Here is an 18855-nt window from a genome sequence, read left to right as displayed (position 1 = left end):
CACCACCCACAGAGAGGCTGACGTTTCAGACGACTAAACGCAAATAAAAGGCATGGAGGAGAGGAATCGTCGTTTCTTGGAAAGTGGACACGTGACAGGTGCTGCTTTGGACACGGATGCAAACCGATATGATTTTATTTTGGCTTTAAGGGCTATTCGACTGCAGTGTCACAGCCTGTTGTAGTGACGGGCTTTTATTCTCCGGTAACTGCAGGGTCCATTTAGGCCGCAGGAAGTGCGCTGCACGCACACAGGGTATTTAAATGGAGATTAGGTGAAAGGACTGTTGTCAATTATGTTGTTTTCTGGGTTATTGGTTTCAAAGAATACCTATATGGTCTCTTTTCAGACTCATTCAATTCAACTGCTAGGTGATGTTATCTTTTATGTGATCTATTTTGTGAAACCACCCTGTGGCTCAGTGCAATTCACAAATACTTGAGCTCAGTTGCAAAAGCTAGTGAGCTAACAACCTGGAAATCATTTGAAATCATCATAAGCATGTAAAATCTCTGTAAAAACATTATGCAGACCGCAAAGAGAACTGTAACTCGGATCCCAAGGCAGCAGTACAAGTGGCATAATACAGAAAATGATACAATAAAAACAGCAATATTGTAAAATACTATTACAATTTAAAATAACTGTTTTCTGTTTGAATATATTTTAAAATGTTATTAATTACTGTGATGGCAAAGCTGAATTTTCACCATCATCACTCCAGTCTTCATTGTCACATGATCTTTCAGAAATCATTCTAATATGCTGATTTGGTCTAAGCAACATGTCTTATTATCATCAATGTTGAAAACAGTTTTGTCATGACAGTTCTCGGAGTGATTGGCAATAGAAAGTTAAAATAGAAAATAGTGGCAAGTAGAAATAATAAAAAAACAGCTTTTACTTGAAATAAAAATCTTTAAATTATTCATGTCTTTACTGTGGCATTACTTTTTAATGCATCCTTGCTGAATAATCCTTAGTGCCCCCGAAATTTTGAACGGTAGTGTATAAATAATGGAAGTATGTTAAAGCTTTTGACATAAAAACCAAATAAAATAACACAAATTTAGTATACCATGCGTTCACTGCTGTAACTGCTTGTGTCACTCATGTCATGTGACTCATGTCAATAACCGATGTATCTTCACTGACTTTGCAATCCCAAGCTCTGTGGAAAACAACCACCACTACAAAAAAATAAAAAAATAATCCATTTGTCTTAGCAACAATCAACATTTGGTCAAGTCTCATGTGCTTCACATGATAAAATGCTTCACTATTTAAAAGGCATGTGCAGTTGCTACCAATGTCAGTCATTAACTTATGTTCGCCAAGTATGTGGTAGACAGCAAGTTATCCGTTATCATTCCTTTATTTTAAGCTACCGACATTACCAAAATCAAAATAACACCAGTGCCCTGCTGCTGTGAAAGGGAAGAATGAAGTCCACGGCCAAAACTCCCTCCCACATTTCCACTGGATTAATTAAACTGGAACGTACACCTATGGAAACAGCATTAATTATTATTTACAATACAATAACCAGCGTGATTGTGGGTAGCAGAGGCTTTCATCTCTCCAGGAGGTGCTACCCTCCCTTCTTGTCCTCACCCCCCCGACTCTCAGGTAACCGTGCATAAAATGAGATTTCTGAAAGAACGAGAAGATGCGAGAAAACATATGCACTCTTTTAATGAGGGAAACTGAAAGTGTAAGTGGAACGAAAAAAAAAAAACAAGTGACATTCGTCTCTTTTAAAGCCAAACAAAAGAGTTTGTTGCATCATTTTTCTTTTCCTTATTTTATTTGAAACATTTCACCAAAGGATGTCATCGCAAAACTGTCTATCCAATAACAAGAATGTTGTTTCAAAGAACCAAAAAAGGTGATGCGAGTGCAGTAAGTCCAGGGAGAACAAGAGAGAGAGAAAGAGATGTGATTTCACAGGTAATCTCATTCTGATGTCACGCCTGATTGAGAGCAGTAAAGAGGAAAATCACATCAGGAGTAGCAGAACAGAAAACATCATGAGGAGGAATGTGAAAACGTGCCAATTATACAATGAGAAAACACCAGACAAACACGTGCACACAACGAGACAGACACACACTAAAGGAAACAAAAGAAATCGAATGTCTAACAAATAAAAAAAGAAAAGAAAAAGGAAACATTATTTGGAAAAGCAACAAATCCAAGAACAAATGTGCAGAGAAAGAGTGTGCATTATATCAGTGAGGATTGCTAAGTAGTACAAATACTCCTGGCACTCAGGGATCTCGTAATACAGAACCGCTGCTCTTGCATAGTACCGTCTCTCTTGAGGGGGACGAAACCCAACTAATACGTTCTCTTTTATTCAGAAAAAATGAGTACATTAGTAATCGTTAAGTATAATGAGTTCCATGCATAATAAAACTTTTTAGGATTAATTTGGCATTAACATGAATACAAACAAGTGTCAACCACACTGGAAAAAGTTATTTATATTTATAATAAACATTTTAAGATATAGCTATATTATATGCTATAGCTAGCTGGGTTAAAATGAGTCTGAAACCAGAAAGGGTAAATTCGATTTGACAAATTTGAACTGTTATTGCTCAAAGTGTCTACATATGTGAAAAGACACATGTGCCTTAAAGAGCACTGTGAAGCCTTTTAAAGAGTAATAATCGGTCTGTTTATGACATTAAAAAAAGAGACGAGTGCTTGGCCCAAAGGTCAGTGTAAATCATCCAGTAATTAGCTGCTTAATAAAAAAACAGCGAGTTTTCATCCTGGACAAAACCAGCACAATGACTTGCTTTCTGTGGACAAGAAGTCTGTTGTTGGAGGTAAAAGGGCAGAGGAGACGGATGGGAAAGGTTAATTGTTAAGACTTTTCCTATGCGCGTATGTGCGCGACCCGCCGGCATTTATTAGCAAAAGGTGACTGTGAGCTTTGTGTTTCTTTTCTGTGTCTGTGTCACTGTAGTGACCACACACAGGTCAAACCCGAGAGGTCCGAGGAGGCGGTGATGTCATCATAGGGCACGCAGACGGGCGAGCAAGGCCTCCACATTCGTGTCACCATTGGATGAGCAAAGCGTCGGAGTTTGCTCTTTTTCCTTTTCTCGCTCTCTCGCTCTGTCTTTCTCTCTCTCAGGGCGGTGGGTCGGCCTGTGGGCTGCAGACGGATGGGGTTCGCTCTCGTAATGAGGCTCCTGGGCAGTGGGTGCTCGTGTCGAGTTGAAATTGATATTCTGCCGCGACCGTGACCTTTGCAGAGGTGCCTTCATGTTTTCTGCAGGAGGGATGGGAGAGAGACGGGGAGAGAGAAAGAAAAACAGGTTCTCATGAAAACGTTTATAAAAGTTAGCAGCTCTTTGAGGACGGGTTGTGTAGACACTAAAGTCAACAAAGAAATGAGAGCGGAAGACGGAGAGCGATGCAGCCGACAGCATGACAACACAATAAAAATTAAAGAGGCGCATACGCTCGCTCACCTCAGTACCGTCACCTCTCGCCCTTTTTATTGCCGCCGCTGCTCTTCTAGCCTTTCCAGCATTAAATCTCTGATCTGTGATGTGGTGCAGGGGCTGGTGGGAAGCGTTTCACTGACTTTATGATTCACTACCCAGCACATGAACAACTTAAAGCCATCCTTCCGACCGTCCTTCTCTCACTCACTCTTACCACCATCCAAACTGTGAGATGTAGTCAGAGGAGCTCACAAGTCTGAGATCACCAGCGAAAAATGCTTTCATTTTGATCAAAGCATTAGCTTTAAATTATATGATCAGCATTACAATTTAACTGAAAAAAAAAGACTAATAGCAGCAGCGTTAGCTTAGATACCTTGAAATAATGCAGAATCTTAATTTCACATCATTCTATTTTTTATTTTAAACTTCTAAACATCTTCAAATTTGGATTTTAACATTTTTAAATGCCAAATTTGATTAAATGTGGTCTCACTTGAAGCCTATTTTCTGGGTAACAGAAACAATAACAAGTAACTGAGATATAAAGTCAGATATTATTCCTCTCATTTGTGGTTTTTATAATAGTTTTTACTTTACTTTACAACTTCATATCTTGTATAGATATTGTGTGTAATTTTAAGTCTTAATTATTAAAATAACTATTAATAATAATATAAAGTTGCAATTATGAGAAGTCACATTGTGAAATATAGTCACAAATGCAAGCAATAAAGTTGACTGCAAAATATGAAGTGGCAAATGTGAGATATAAAGTCACAATTATGTGATATAAATATCATAATTTTTTCTTTTTTATACTCTGATGTGGAAATTTAGACCTACTGTATATTTGCATTATTTGGATGTATACATTTTTATGTAGGAAAAACAAAACCAAGCAAATGAATAAATAAGAGGAAAAAATCCATATTCATCTGACCTTGCATTGACCTGTATGGATGCTTTATGGAAAGGTGCGACTGACAAACTACTATAAGTTTTCCAGGTTGGTTCTAGACTCAACGGCTTTATCATCACATCAGCGGCGATTCCTGCACCAGGCTCGGCTCTCTGATGAGAGCGTATATTACAGCCACGGCGCGCAAAAAAATAAATAAAAAAAACTCCTGCATTACAAACAGAGCCTCACCAAGGTGCAGAGCACACTCGTTCACTTCAGTGCAGGAGCGAGGGACAGAGTGATGTATGAGTGCTTTAAACAAGGACAATCTCTACAAACAAGAAAAGATGGAGAACGAGAGAGCGAGAAGAAAAGAGCCAGCGATAAACTTCCACAGCAAAGCAAAAATACTGCAATAAAGGAGCATGCAGACATGATGGTTTCTTCATCCTCCAACAAATTTCCCACTGAAAAGGCTCAACTGCAGCTGATTTGGTATCTCCTCATAACGGTTTCTAAAGGTCTTAGCTGCAAATTTAGGCACAGCTGCAGACCTCCAACACAATAAACCACATTCATCAAGCTGTAAGACCATGATAGCAAAATAAACTGCATTTACATTATCTCAAGGGAAGTGCCTGCTTGTCCATGACCATGATGTACTGTTTAACATTTTGAAAGAAAGTTGGAAACCATGTTTTTTTTCAAGATTCTTTGATGAAAAGAAAGTACAAAAGAACATAATAGTAAACTTTTGTAAATGTCATTGCTGCCAATTTAACTGTGTCTATGTACAATAATAATAGTGTCATTAGCCTTAACAAGCACCACTAATATATTATATATATTTAGACCCTATAGGTTATGCATGATTACAGTATGTATAAGTCAAGAACTGTCACACACAACAAATAATGTGTGAATGCTATCATGAGTGTTGACCTTTTTAAAGGGAGCATATAATAAACAATCTCATGGCTTATCTAAGCAATATGCTTCTCGAATGTTAGTGAATGTCTATAATCTTGAGCATGCTCTCAATGATGAAACATACAGTAAATGGGACAGAATGCAGTCCACTGTGTCATGCAGAGTAAATGAGTGGTTTACGATGAATGATAGCTGTAAAGTACAGCATAGGAGTGTGTGGCGAGCCATGGTCGGGTGTGTGTGGTAGTGAGTTCTCTGCGCTCTCATTACTGCTTTGTGAGAATGTGCACTCGTTTGTCTCTGTGTGCCGCTCTCTGCCCTATGCTTCAGGCCACTTTCATTAGTCTCTTCGGCTCTTCCACTTTCACCTTCATTTCCTGCTCGTCCCATTTGCTGTTTCCCTTTCTTAAAAGAATCTTTCTTTTTCTCCACATGACTTTGTTTGGCACCATACTGCTCAGTTTCTTTATCCTCTCCTACTTTTTGGCTGGCTCGGGTGCTGCAAACTGACCCTGTTGATATGGAGAGGCTGTGTGTCTCTCATTAGCGTGAGGATGAGGTCTGTGTTTCTTAATGAGTGCTAAAACACAAGCTAAAGTACGATGGAGACACTGCACCACTACATGATTCTGATTTGTTCTTTTCACATTCACCAGGAAGCAGCAGATGCCAAGTTTTTTTCTAAACTTTTTATAAGAAGTGAGAGAAAGAAGGAGAGAGCAGGAAAAAAAAAAAAAAAACAGGAGCTAGATGTAGTACTAGAGACACAAAGCAGTGAGCAGCTGTGACAGTCAAGCTCTATCTAACATAGGTATTTCCAGTTATTTTTATGTTTCTGGAATCATCATAATACAACTTAAGAATGTAAAAGCTAAAGTTCAGCAGCTAGTTCAATTAAATGTTTCATTGTGCCTTCCATAATGAAATGAGTTTATGATTCTTCAAGCATCATTAAATAAATAAATGAAAGCCTCATAAAAACATCCTATAAATAATAGTCTATATGGATCTTCTAACTCTTGTAAAATCATTTAATAGCTCGATATCCAAACAGACTGAAATTAGTTATAAGGAGAAAATCTTGCTTGACAGTTTTGGCCACTATTCGCTTTCGTTGCAAGGAAAAAAAGCAGCTTGGACATACTGTTCTTTTGCGTTTCATTGAAGAACGTCATGAGGGTGAGTAAATGTTGACATTTCTGGACTGCACTATTCCTTTAATATGGTAGAACATGTACTCTATTGTAGGACAAGCTTAAAATGCAAAAGTCAATTAAATAAAAATCTTAAAAACCTCCAATCTAATCTTTTATCTCTCTGGCCAATAATTAATATTCTAAAAACATTCAAATCCGTCCATCCTTTCAGATTCCCTCAAGCATTTATGAAGCAAACACACACTGCGGTAGAAATCTTTCATCAGTACGTATCTCCTCAGTTAGGCTCATAAAAACTCACTCACGTCCAGACTGTGCCATCTGAAAGAGACAGTCTCATTCCTCTCTTCAAATAGAACAGGGCTGAAATACCGGTTTCTGACTTTAGAGATCATTTGATCAATTTGCATTTGCACTGGGGGCCGCTGAGAAACTCACTTTCTTTTCATCTCTTTGCTCTCCTCCTTTCTTTCCCCCACTCTTCAGCAGAAGTTTTGGCAGGAGACTCGACGGAACGTGACAGCAGATGAGGGCACTTGATCAACCTAACGAGCTCGCACGCAGACAGGCGTCCGATTAGTTGCAATGGAGCCTGTCTCACACCATTCGGGACTTTAGGAGCTCTGCACAATGCAATCGGTGACACATAATTTCCCCCTCTGCACGCCGTACGGCTCGCCATATAATCTATAGAAGTATTAGGAATGATTATACCATCCGTCTGACTGCAATCTAGCGTTCTAAACCTGGAAATGGCACCTGGTGAATGGCTGAGGTCACATTTGCATGGAAATTAACATGACTTTGCTCAGTGGGAGGAACAGGGTAGACATTCATGCTACTGATACTCCTTTGACGGGACTTTACACGCGCCCCCAAATGCATTTATGTGATAAACAATAAGGGTGCACAATAAATCAGGAGTAAATCGGTTATTGCCTGACATTAAAGTTTTTTTTGTTTGTTTATTATTATTATTATCTATCAGCATCACTTTATATTTTATATTTAAATACTACTATTCAAAAGTTTTTAAAATGGCTTTGAAATAAGTCTATTATGCTCACGAAGACTGCTGCTATAAGATCAAAATTACAGTAAAAACAGTAATATTGTGAAATATTTTTACAATTTAAAGTAACCGTGTTCTATTGTAATATATTTTAAAATGTAATTTATTCCTGTGAAAGCAATGCTGAATTTACTGCAGCCATGACTTCAGTCTTTATTGTCACATGATCCTTCAGAAATCATTCAAATATGCTGGTTTGGTAAGAAGAACATTTAAAATTTACATTTTTCAGTATTCTTTGATGAACAGAAAGTTCAAAAGAACAGCATTATTTTGGAACATATTTTTTTTTAAACAAAAACAAAAAACAAAAAGTAAAAGTGAATTTAGCATTTGCAAAATTATATATGAAGAGTTCAGATACAAAAGCCTCTAAGTGCCATTTGAAATTTTCTTCTTGAAGGATCATTTTTTATCAAGCTCATATATTTAAGTTCAGTAATTTAACTTAAATAGCAATGCAAATGACCCATTAATTGTCATTTAAGTGAAACAACTGAACTTAAATATACGAGCTTGATAAAAATGATCATTCTAGAAGAAAATTTCAGATGGCACTTAGAGGCTTTTCTGAGTCCACTGAGTTTTTTCTAGGGACAATGCAAGGGGAATTAAAGTTCGCCTGCTGTGAATCATAGCATCTATGTAAGCCAAAGTGAGCTGATGTAACACTACTGTTTGATGACTAAATTTAGCTTAATGATCAGGCTGTCCTACTGGCCCTCTTTCGTTTGGACTCTGTGCGCGCTCGTTTATCTACATTTAGGCGGAAAAGGGGGAGATGGCACATGCGGACAAGGTCAAGGGAAATCAGAGCTAATTCTGAGCGGGTGAATTAGACCAGAAATACTGGTAATAAATTATGCCTTAATTGATGCCTTACGGTGCAAAGAGACGTGATTATGGGTTGCCACATGAATAACACAGAACCCTGGGCGACAGAATATGGGTTTGGTTCTGCACAAATGGCAAACAATGTCAGACTGTGAGAGACTGTGTGTGCGTATTTGATGTGGTGGCTCTCAAATGATGAGACCAGTGCGAGAGGGAAGCTTTGACTGATAAAGAGGGCTGTAATTCAGAGCCCATAATGCTCTAATGTCCCTCTTTGTCTGACTGAAGGACTCGGAGAGCGATGACCTGCACATTAGCCCCTATGCCTACATGAGTTAAGCAGTAATTAAGCATATCAGTGGAGACATGCCTCATACACCGGGCACCCAAAAGCCGCCCACTGGTGCCACAGGTAAAGCATGTTTTTATGGGTTTCTATGCTCTTCGACTGACATTTATGACAGAGGGAAGGCAATTAATATTAAAAAGATAAAAAGGAGGAGGAGAGGAGGTTCCAGAGAGGCTGTAACTCTCTAATTACCAAGCTGAAGAAGTAGCATAACCTCTGAACCCAAGTAAGAGTCAAACATATCAAAGCTAGTCCATGTGTTGTTCTGGGATCAGCGAGTGTGAACACTGAAACACAGAAAGAGAATAAGTAATGATTCATGTTTAAAGGGCATAATTCAGAGGTTTCCTTTTCTTCTCCAAAGACATTGTCTATGTTGCGTGTGCATCTCTTTGTTTTATGTGCCTCTGTGTGTGTGTGTGCGTGCACGTATTTGAAGGTTCTGTACCCCAATAACTTTCAATTTATGGCCAATAACAGTTGACAGTCTTTGCAATATCTTAGTAAATATAGTTAAGTTAATTTTTGGAAGGAAAATGGAAATTCTGCCATTATTTACTGACCCTCATGTCATTCCAAACCTGTATGACTTTCTTCTATGGAACAGAAAAGAAGGTATTTTGAAGAATGTTGGTAACTAAACAGTTTTGGCAACTATTGACTTCCATTGTACGAACAAAAGAACATCTTTTATGTTCCACAGAATTAAAAAAAAAGTATTTTTTTGAATTACAGTTTTGAAATGACATGAGGTTGAGTAAATTATAACAGAATTTTCATTTTTGGGTAAACTATCCCTTTAAGATAGTGTAGTATCTTCAGTCTCTGCAATCTGTCTGATGAATCTGTCTGATATGATGTCCCTGCATGGTAAAATATAGAAAAACTGCAGTGTAATCAAAGTCTTTGGACCATCAGATCTGAGTCTTGAAGGAGTCTAGTCTTGGTCCTGGTCCAATCTGTACTCTATCTCTGGTATGTTGTGGCAGAAATAAGAAACTACATTGACCAAAATGCAGTGTGGTTATTAGGAGAGGTTCGTCATTTCCCAGCAGGATTTGCACCTGCCCACACTGCCAAAATAACCAAAACCTGGTTCAATGACCATAAAATTACTGTGTAATTACTGTTTGATTTCATGTAATATTCTAATTTTCTGAGATTTTGATTTTGTGGTTTTCACAAGCTGTAAGCCATAATCATCAAAATTATAACAAATAAAGGCTTGAGATATCTCACTTTGCATGTAATGAGTCTATATAATATACAAGTTTCACTTTTTTAACGGAATTACTGAAATAAATCAACTTTTTGATGATATTCTAATTTTATGACCAGCACCTGTATATATATATATATATATATATATATATATATATATATATATATATATATATATATATATATATATATATATATATATATATATATATTGATGTTAAATTGGTGGGGTAACTATGTGCAGTTCTGTAACGGGTGATTTAATGATTACCACCGTCACAATGTCCACCTGTATAAACTCTCTTTCACTCAGTGCAGCAGTTGTATTGAACAATCAGAGTCTTTAACAAAGAGCAGCAGTGGGGAGTTGTAATCCCACAGCATTCAGCGCCTCACAAAAATTAATTACAAATGAAAACGGCTTAATGCTTACTTGAACCCGGGGAGAGAAGAGAATGTCACCAAATTATATTTGTTTAGGGGATAAGGGGGGGATAAGGGAGAGAGAGAGAGAGAGAGAGAGAGAGAGAGAGAGAGAGAGAGAGAGAGAGAGAGAGAGAGAGAGAGAGAGAGAGAGAGAGAGAGAGAGATGCATGTTGGGCTGTTTCATGATTTTGAGATGAAACATCTGTATCTCAGCATCAGAGAGACTCTAGAGAGATCTTTGATGTTGACAAAATAATCAGTATGCCATTTTGAACAACATTAGCGGTTAAAAGAGGTAAAGACTGCACATGCATACAGTATGTGCATACATGAGGGAGTGATCCAACTATTTCAGATTAAATGAAGGTCACAATGTGTGATTGACATTAAGTTCACACATATGCTCTTAAGTATTTTAATTTAACATACATGCTCTAACTAGCAGTCATCCGCCCAAACAAACTAGGACAAGACCAATAATACACCGACAAACGCAGCCTCAAAGATGAAGAACAAATGAACAAGAAACAACTTCTGCATTGCAGTTTGAGTCTGTCCTAGTCATGTGACCAGTAGAATGCTACTTTGTCTTACTGAAACAAAAAATTCTCAAGAAAACAGAAACGGGTTGGACAGCACATGGCATGATGCATACTGTAGATCCTCCATGACAAAGACAACAAATACATACAAGGTTTGGGGGTAATCAGAAGGATCAGAGCCAAGAGAAGTGTTGATCAATCGAGTGGTGTGTAATCACTGCTACACCTACATGCTAGCTAATATGGCTATAACATCCCTCTTGTCCCCTCTGCTTTGGCTGAACTTTCATACAGTAATTTGATTTGATTATGATTCATCAACTGCCTTAAAGGGATAGTTCAGCCCAAATTGCAAATGTCGTCATTATTTACCCAACATCATGTTGTTCCAAACCTGTAAAACCTTCTTGAAATGTGTGTTTTTTTCTCTCTCTATACAATATGAGTCAATGGTAATTGACTTCATTCTTCAAAATATCTTTTGTTTTCTGAAGAAACAACAAATGATAATTGGGTAAATGCTTTCTTAAAGGTCCTGGACAAGTCCACCAACATGGAGTGTTGAATAGCGATTAAAAATCTGGGCTGGTAACAAAGGTTCAGACCCAACAAAGAGAAATTAATTCGCTATCGCCATTCTTTCTTTAGGAAATAAACAATCCCTGGTTGCTCCAGGGCTATTGTCTCAGTAATAAGTGTGCTGGGAATCATTTTAGGATAAAGGAGCCTGCTAAATGATTTTGGTTTACTGCTAAAGTTTCCTGGCTGTCTGTCTGACATGTTGATGTAATTCATCTTCAGAAACAAAAGCTCAAAAGGAAGACCCAGCATTGTCTAGTCAACCTGCTCAAATGTTCTGTTGGCATCACAGATGCAAACTATCAGACCATAAGCTTTGGGACAAAGTTTGAAACAGATTTTGTGAAAGATGAGACACAGCAGAGTGTATCCTGACAGTTGCTGAGATCAGGTCGGCTGGGCCCTCTTCAAGAGCTGCTCTACTGCAAAGGAAAGTTCTTGAACATTTTTGAGCGGATACATGCATGTGGGCGAAACCATACCTCTAATTGGAAGTAACGTATATCTGTCATTGTGAATCTGCTCGCTGCAACTAGGGTGAACTGTTGGAGAGCTGCACAATTAGCAAAAGATTCAAATGAAATCAGTCGTCACAGTCTCTGTGAAGCTCCTCAGAACAGGAAGTTGGACTGGGGTTTAAAGTAATTAGAGAGAAGGAATCTTCATTTGAATGCCAAACCTGATGAGTTTCCTGAATATTTTCTGCTACAGGACATCTGTCTGTGCGGTGCTGCAGGGATGGGTAATTATTCAATCCAGCCCACTCTCATTTATATCGCTGTCTGTGGCTGTCTCACTCCATCTTTCTTCCAATTCCCAAACTCCCTTTCAGTGATTCCTACAGTTTTTCTTTCTTGGTTTGTTTTAGTCGTTGTTTTTTGTCTTCAAAAGAAAATATGCTTTAAATTAAGTGAATATTTTGGTAAGCAATTTTAATTGTACTGTATTTTACTCTCTGTGAAAAGGCATATAATTTTTGTCAACTAGACCAAATTTAAAATATTTTGAAAAATGTATCAATTTAAACACTTGGCACTATAAAGTATAAATGAAATATACAGCTGATTAACTTTGCCTATTGTATATATAAGGAGTAGTACTTTAGAGTCTAAATAAATTACATACAGGGTATGCACTACTGGTTAAAAGTGTTTTATCAGTAAACTTTTTTGTGAAACAAATGAATACTTTTATTCATCAGCATAGACTCATTCAATTTATCAAAAGTGAGCAGACACTTGTTACAAAACTTTCTATTTCATTTAAATGCTGTTATTTAGAAATTTCTATTCATATAATCCTGAAAAAGAAAAAGATGTATCACACCTTCACAAAACATTATGCAGCAGAACCGTTTTCAACATTGATAATAAGAAAAAGTTTCTTGAGCACCAAATCAGGACATTATAATGATTTCAGAAGGACCATGAAGACTAGAGTAATGGCTGCATTATACAACATTATAGTTATTTTAAATTGAAATATTTAACACTATAACTGTCTTTACTGTATTTTTTTGACAAATAAATGCAGCCTTGGAGGCATTGAGCAACAACATTTGAACTCTTGTAAGTATCACTAAATCGAATGTACGTATGCAATAATAATAAACCTATGCTGTTTTTAGAAGAGAGAATCAATTAAATTAGTCAAATTACATTTAAAATAATCTAATATAAATATAATAAAGCTGTATCCACAACAAAATGTAATATTGTTAAATATTGTTTTCATTAAAAAATGTCATTCTTCCCATTTTTTTCTTCCTCTATCACTTTCTCGCTGGCTTCCTCTTTTTCCTGTCCGTCGTCATGAAGTGCTATTGATTTCAGGCCTAGTCCAGTCTGTGCGCTCTCTCTCCCTAGACGCTCCCTCTCTCCATCATTCTCTCTATATCTCCCTTTTTCTCCCATCAAAGTCCTTTAGGTTAATGAGTAGACTGACTGATGAGCTGCAGATGGAGTGAGGAAGGAGTGAGAGGGGGATGGAGAAGAGGGGTGCAGACAGTGAACTGTCAGTTACACGAGATGGGACTTATGGGAGAGGTGGCCGTAATTGATCGGATTCAGTAGTAATGTATTACCACCTCCACATGCGGATAATGGCTAACGCTGTCTAATGACTGCTGGCAACGGCCAACACTTCATTGATAGCTGATGTTTGCTATTAACTTCCCTTCTCATTACAGACTATAGACTAGTTTTCCATAAGTCTCAGCCAGTTGCATATTACCGTCACAAAGATATTTCTGTCGAGGGACATTCGTGTCTTAATTGTGTTTTAGAAGTCAATAATCAGATCCATTGCAGCAAAATTACAGATTCTGAACAGGTGTGATGTTACATCATCAGATCAAACAGAATCACTTCAGAATCACACTTTTAAGCTCACTCTGCTCCACCCCGGACTTTGAGTCGGGCTGGGTGCTTCTCCTCAAGTTGCCGGGCTTCTCTCTCGGCTGCCTTCGACAGCTTTCAATATGCACATCCAGCCTCGTGAAACATACTTATGAATTCAAAACAGCCTCAAGTCATGCTCCATATTTCATTGAAGTTGAATATTTAAAAAGATCAACCCACTCAAAACCCCATAAACCTTTCTTACGGAGGCTTCTCTGTCCTAAAAATAAAATCTCATATGCCATATCATATTACAGGCGGCTCCATCAGACTCTCGAGCTTCCTTTAACAAACAGACAGGGCCGTTCTGGTAAACAGGCTGTCCACATCTACAAAACGTATGTTCCTCTACCTGGTCTCCTCCCTACCCAAACACACTTCCTCTTCCTTAGCCTGCTCTCCAAACAGATCAGGCCCGACCCGAGCACCTCCAATAGATGCTGACTAATACCTTCAAAATATATACAATAAATAAATAAAATAAATAAATACTCTTTTATCCAAAGGGACTTGCATTAAATTCAAGGTACTTTTTATCAGTTGATGCATTGTCCTATGTCCAATTATCTAACATCACACTCTACTATTTAAGAAGCTATTTAGCTACACAAACACTATTTTGTGGTGATTTGTTAAATACAACTTGTTAAAAAGTTAACTTTTAGCAAATTAGATCCTGTTTCCCCCCACATGATTTTGCTGTTTATCTACTTAACTGACACCACAGTCCTACTCCAGTAAGTGATTTTAAAGGACATGTTCGGTATTTTACATTTAAAGCCCTGTTTTCAGATTGTTTCTGATGAAATAGAACGGTTAAGATTGAAATTTGGACACATGCTGCTGGCCCGAGAGGTAGCACCCCCCCACCTCCAAAATGGTTGCATAGGTGCACTGGAACAATCCTTCCTAAAACGCATTAAACTTTCGTTTACAAAGACGTGAAATTCACTGAGTGGTCAGGGGTGTTCACTGATATGCTCACACAAAAATCGCTGCAAAAGATGCTTTCCAACAGGTTTTATCGTAGTTTTTGTCCAACTCCATTGACTTGTATTGGATGTGCCTTACCTCAGTCCCTTACTTCACCGAGTCTAAAACAACAACTCTCCATTCAGTAATTATGAAGCTCTACAGTTAATGGTCATAAAAATACATCTGCCAATCACACAAGGTAAGACAAGGAACACTTCTGCTGTCTGTTTAACAGGAAACAAGCTTTATTTTCTTTATAAGATTGACATTTACACAACACAAAGATTATTTTTTCTCTTTTCTGACCGGTGTGTTAACCCATGGGCACTAAATGTTCTTCTATGAATTGGGTCGACTGCGGTGCTGCCTTTTGTATCTCTAATACAACAATAATAACGCCACTAATGTCAACAGCTGTGGTACATTTAATCAAATCAGCCTGTCTAATCCTGCTCTGGTCAATAGAACCCAAGTAGAAACAAATGAAGCTCGATTCAGACAGCATAAAAGCAGGTTGAAGGTCACATGTTTTTAATTAAACTTAAACAAATGGCTACGGAGGCAAAAGAAGGCAAATTGTTTCAGCTCATAATCTCTAATGAGACTTTTGGCGTAGGCGATAAGAGCAGATGCCTCGTGCATTCGTGAAAGGTCAACTCTCATTGCCATTCTGACATAGCCTCTCTCGCCCAGCACACGCCCGTTTCTCTCTCAAACAGGAGGAAAAAATCAGCAAGCGGTTCTGCCCATGCGTGAAGACGTAAACAGCACACAGAAAACATTCCTTCTTATTTAATTAGATCGCAACGATGCTTCTGATGAAAAACAATTTGTAAGATGTTACGTTTGGTGAATTCTGAAGTGGACCGCCTGTAAAAACAGACTTTAATAAAATATGTAAAAGCATTATTCACACATTCTTTATAAACAAACAAAAAACTACCTACTGCTGCGTTTCTGTCCGCCTCATGCTGAGATTAATAATGAAACAGCCTGACATTTGAAACAAAGGCACCGATTTATAGCAGTTTGAGTCATATTTTCAATGAACACACACACAAAAACCCTTTACTGCATTTGCCAACACTTGGGTAATAAGTGAGCGGTAAAGTTGCGCACCACACATTTTCATGCGTTGCAGTGGTATAGTAAGCAACACATCATTATACTAGACAACAGTTCAGCGGTGGGAGTCTTCTGTGCAATACTAATGGTTAATTTAGCTCCTGGACCACTGTGGCAGGCATCTCATCACAATTAGACTTAATGCAAGACCTTGCTGAAGGTCACAGATGATCCGTTACGAGAAAAATGAAAAACAATGCAAATTAACAGAAGCATGACTGTCCGGTGAGATATGCATGTTTTTTTTTTGCACATGCATTGAGTGGGTGTGAGAATGTGTGTATTTTTACACTTCCCCCCTGGCCAAAGACGCAGCAATTAAAAAGACATGCACCAATAAGCCCCTCCTGTGTTCTTAGAACGTCACGGAAACCTAGATGAAGACAGAGAGAGATGGAGTATATTCCTATATCAGATCTGAGGAGAGGTCATAAACAGCACATTTAAGGGGATAGTTCACCAAAAAAAAAAAAAAAAAAGGGGAAAGAAGGACGCCAGGTCCGATGAGTCACGTTTTCTTTTACATCACATGGACTGTCGTGAATGGACATTTTACCTGGACCTAACAGTCTACTAACACTAATGAGAGAGTGTCTAAAGTGGACAATCGAAAAAAGTGTAAACTTCTGATATATCGCTGGCCGATAATATAGATCACATTCTTGGACGATATAACAATCAAGCAGTTGAGATTTGCTATATAGCGAGAAACCTAGTGTGAGACATCTTTAAGAGGAATATTTAAATGCATGCAAATCAAACATGAGAGCTGTAACAGAGGAAAAGATTTTCTGACATATCTAAATGAGAACCAGAACAAATGTCCCTCTCTCTTCTAATGGATAAAGCATCAATAGAGAGAGATGCACGAACACAAATCAGTGACCTTAGACTAAAAAGGTTGACCTCTGACTAGCTTTTCATCAATGAAACAAAGCCTGATCAAAACAGGTCGAACGACAACAAGCACCAAAGACCAAACAGATCTTTGTTCCCACAGCTCTCTAAAACCCCACCTGAACATACAACAGAAATATTCAGAAGTCCTCTGGAGGCTAATGATGTACGGGACGCACAGCGATGCTTGTATCTGACGAACCAATAATCCATAAAGACATAGTACAGTGGCATGTGGTGGCAAGGACAGGCTGTAGATTAGATTGGAATTATTGATTTGAATCAATTGAGAGAGTGAACATTTCCCTTGACCTCATAGAACAGGGAAACAGGAGTAATTGAATTGCATAAGTGTATATTGGGTGTGTTCAGGTACAGTCACTTGGAGACTCGCCTGGTGGCCCTGAAGGACTATTGACTTAACAGAGAGCAGATCTAATGATCAGGGCTAAGAAGACAAAAGCTCTCAGTGTGAGAGTGTGTGTGCATGCATGTCTATGGGGATACGTCTACAGGATTTTAAAGTACCATAATCCATTTCCAAAGGAAGGTTAAAACTGGCCTTTGAGAGAAGGAAAATGGTAGGTAGGTTGATACACATAACCAAAGCTACTGGTATAAAATAGAAGTGTGTTGATTCACATATGTCTAAAGATTACTTTGTACACACTTTGCTGTAGAGCAACAGTGTTTTGGTGCCTCACAGCATCACAGCGCACTTCACAGCCCCATGCAGTACCCTACCTGCAATTACCAGCACAAACCCATTCTGAAAGACTTGCACGAACAAAATACGGCGTTAGCAAGTAAACAAATGTACCCTTACACATGAAAATATATAGCTTCCTTTAACATTTTAGAATAGGGAGCCCTTGCACCAGAATGATCTAAACGATTGAAAAAAACACCTGAGTTGAACAATTATGTGATTCACAGTGCTGGTGTTTCTATGCTGCAGGGTAAATGTGTGACTGTGTAAGTGTTTTAGTATGTTTTCTTTATAAGCATGAAAGCTTTGCTCAGCGCTTATGAGGTGTTATAGTGAGAACTGGGTTTAAAATTCACATTACACTGAGAAGTCAAGCTTTTGTTCTTTTTGTTTTGTTTTGTGTTGTTTACTTGGCAAACCCCTATATCGGACCCAAACACACACCCTGAACAACTTCTCTAATTCTTCAAAATCTCAGAATCTAAACCAGAGCAGAAAGTACAACATAAACAACACACGTGTTCACAAACACACACCTCTGAGTGCACTGCTACAGAAAGGCTTCTTTCTCCAAATATCTAAAATGGCTGAAAGTGCAAGGAGAGTGAAATGAAAAAGAGAGAGGCAATTAATCTGAATGTTTGCAGAGGTCAATTGGCCTCACTGCCTTCATCAGGAGATGAGGAGATGCAGCCCGGAGCAGACCACCGCAACTCATATGGGGATAGAGGTCTGAGTGGGCCTCATGATTATTAGCATAATTAAGTTTGTATGGTCATTACAGAGGGTTGCGATGAATGCCAGCCACACCAAATTAAAATCCTATGTAAGGTGGAAAACTGATTGAACCCACAGCCACTTTTAAATATCCTCTTTAACAAGAGAGGAGAGGGAGTGAGAGATCAGAAAAAGACGGATGTGTTTCAAGCCCTCGAGTAGAGAGAAGACCCACTACAGCACAGGGATGTTGTTTGTGTGGACTGAACAGGCTTTGATGGAGTCTTTCACACGCTCCAATGCAATAAAGACACAGATGAGTTCTAGAGCAACAGGTGTGAAGGCTTCAAAGCTGTAAGAATCTTACTGTACTCGACTGATATGGGTTTTTCAAAAGCTGATCTAGAAAGCTAAATCAATAATTCAATGACAAGAGTTGTGCATTTAGAACGGAAGTCGCTAAGACTTTGGTTAAAGACCCTTTCAAGGAAAGTCTGTTAATTCGATGGCCATATTTGCAATGCCTTCGGGCAGCTATTTCAGGCATCCAAGACC

At 38.3% G+C, this 18855-nt stretch overlaps 1 protein-coding gene across 1 annotated transcript in view; it reads right to left on the bottom strand.

The window, feature by feature from the left end:
- Positions 1 to 1684: 1684 nt before the first annotated feature.
- diaph3 (diaphanous-related formin 3) overlaps positions 1685 to 18855 on the bottom strand; it is a 363248-nt gene continuing 346077 nt past the window's right edge. Inside the window, exon 29 of the mRNA XM_081358271.1 lies at positions 1685 to 3286. Within this exon, the coding sequence (XP_081214397.1) occupies positions 3027 to 3286 (260 nt within the window). The 3' untranslated portion in view covers positions 1685 to 3026. The remainder of the gene's footprint in view (positions 3287 to 18855) is intronic.

Source organism: Scardinius erythrophthalmus, assembly GCF_964197995.2.
Source record: "Scardinius erythrophthalmus genome assembly, chromosome: 25".
NCBI classification, from domain to species: domain Eukaryota; kingdom Metazoa; phylum Chordata; class Actinopteri; order Cypriniformes; family Leuciscidae; genus Scardinius; species Scardinius erythrophthalmus.
The sequence above is the reverse complement of the archived record's forward strand: the minus strand, read 5'-3'. Positions and strand labels throughout refer to the sequence as shown.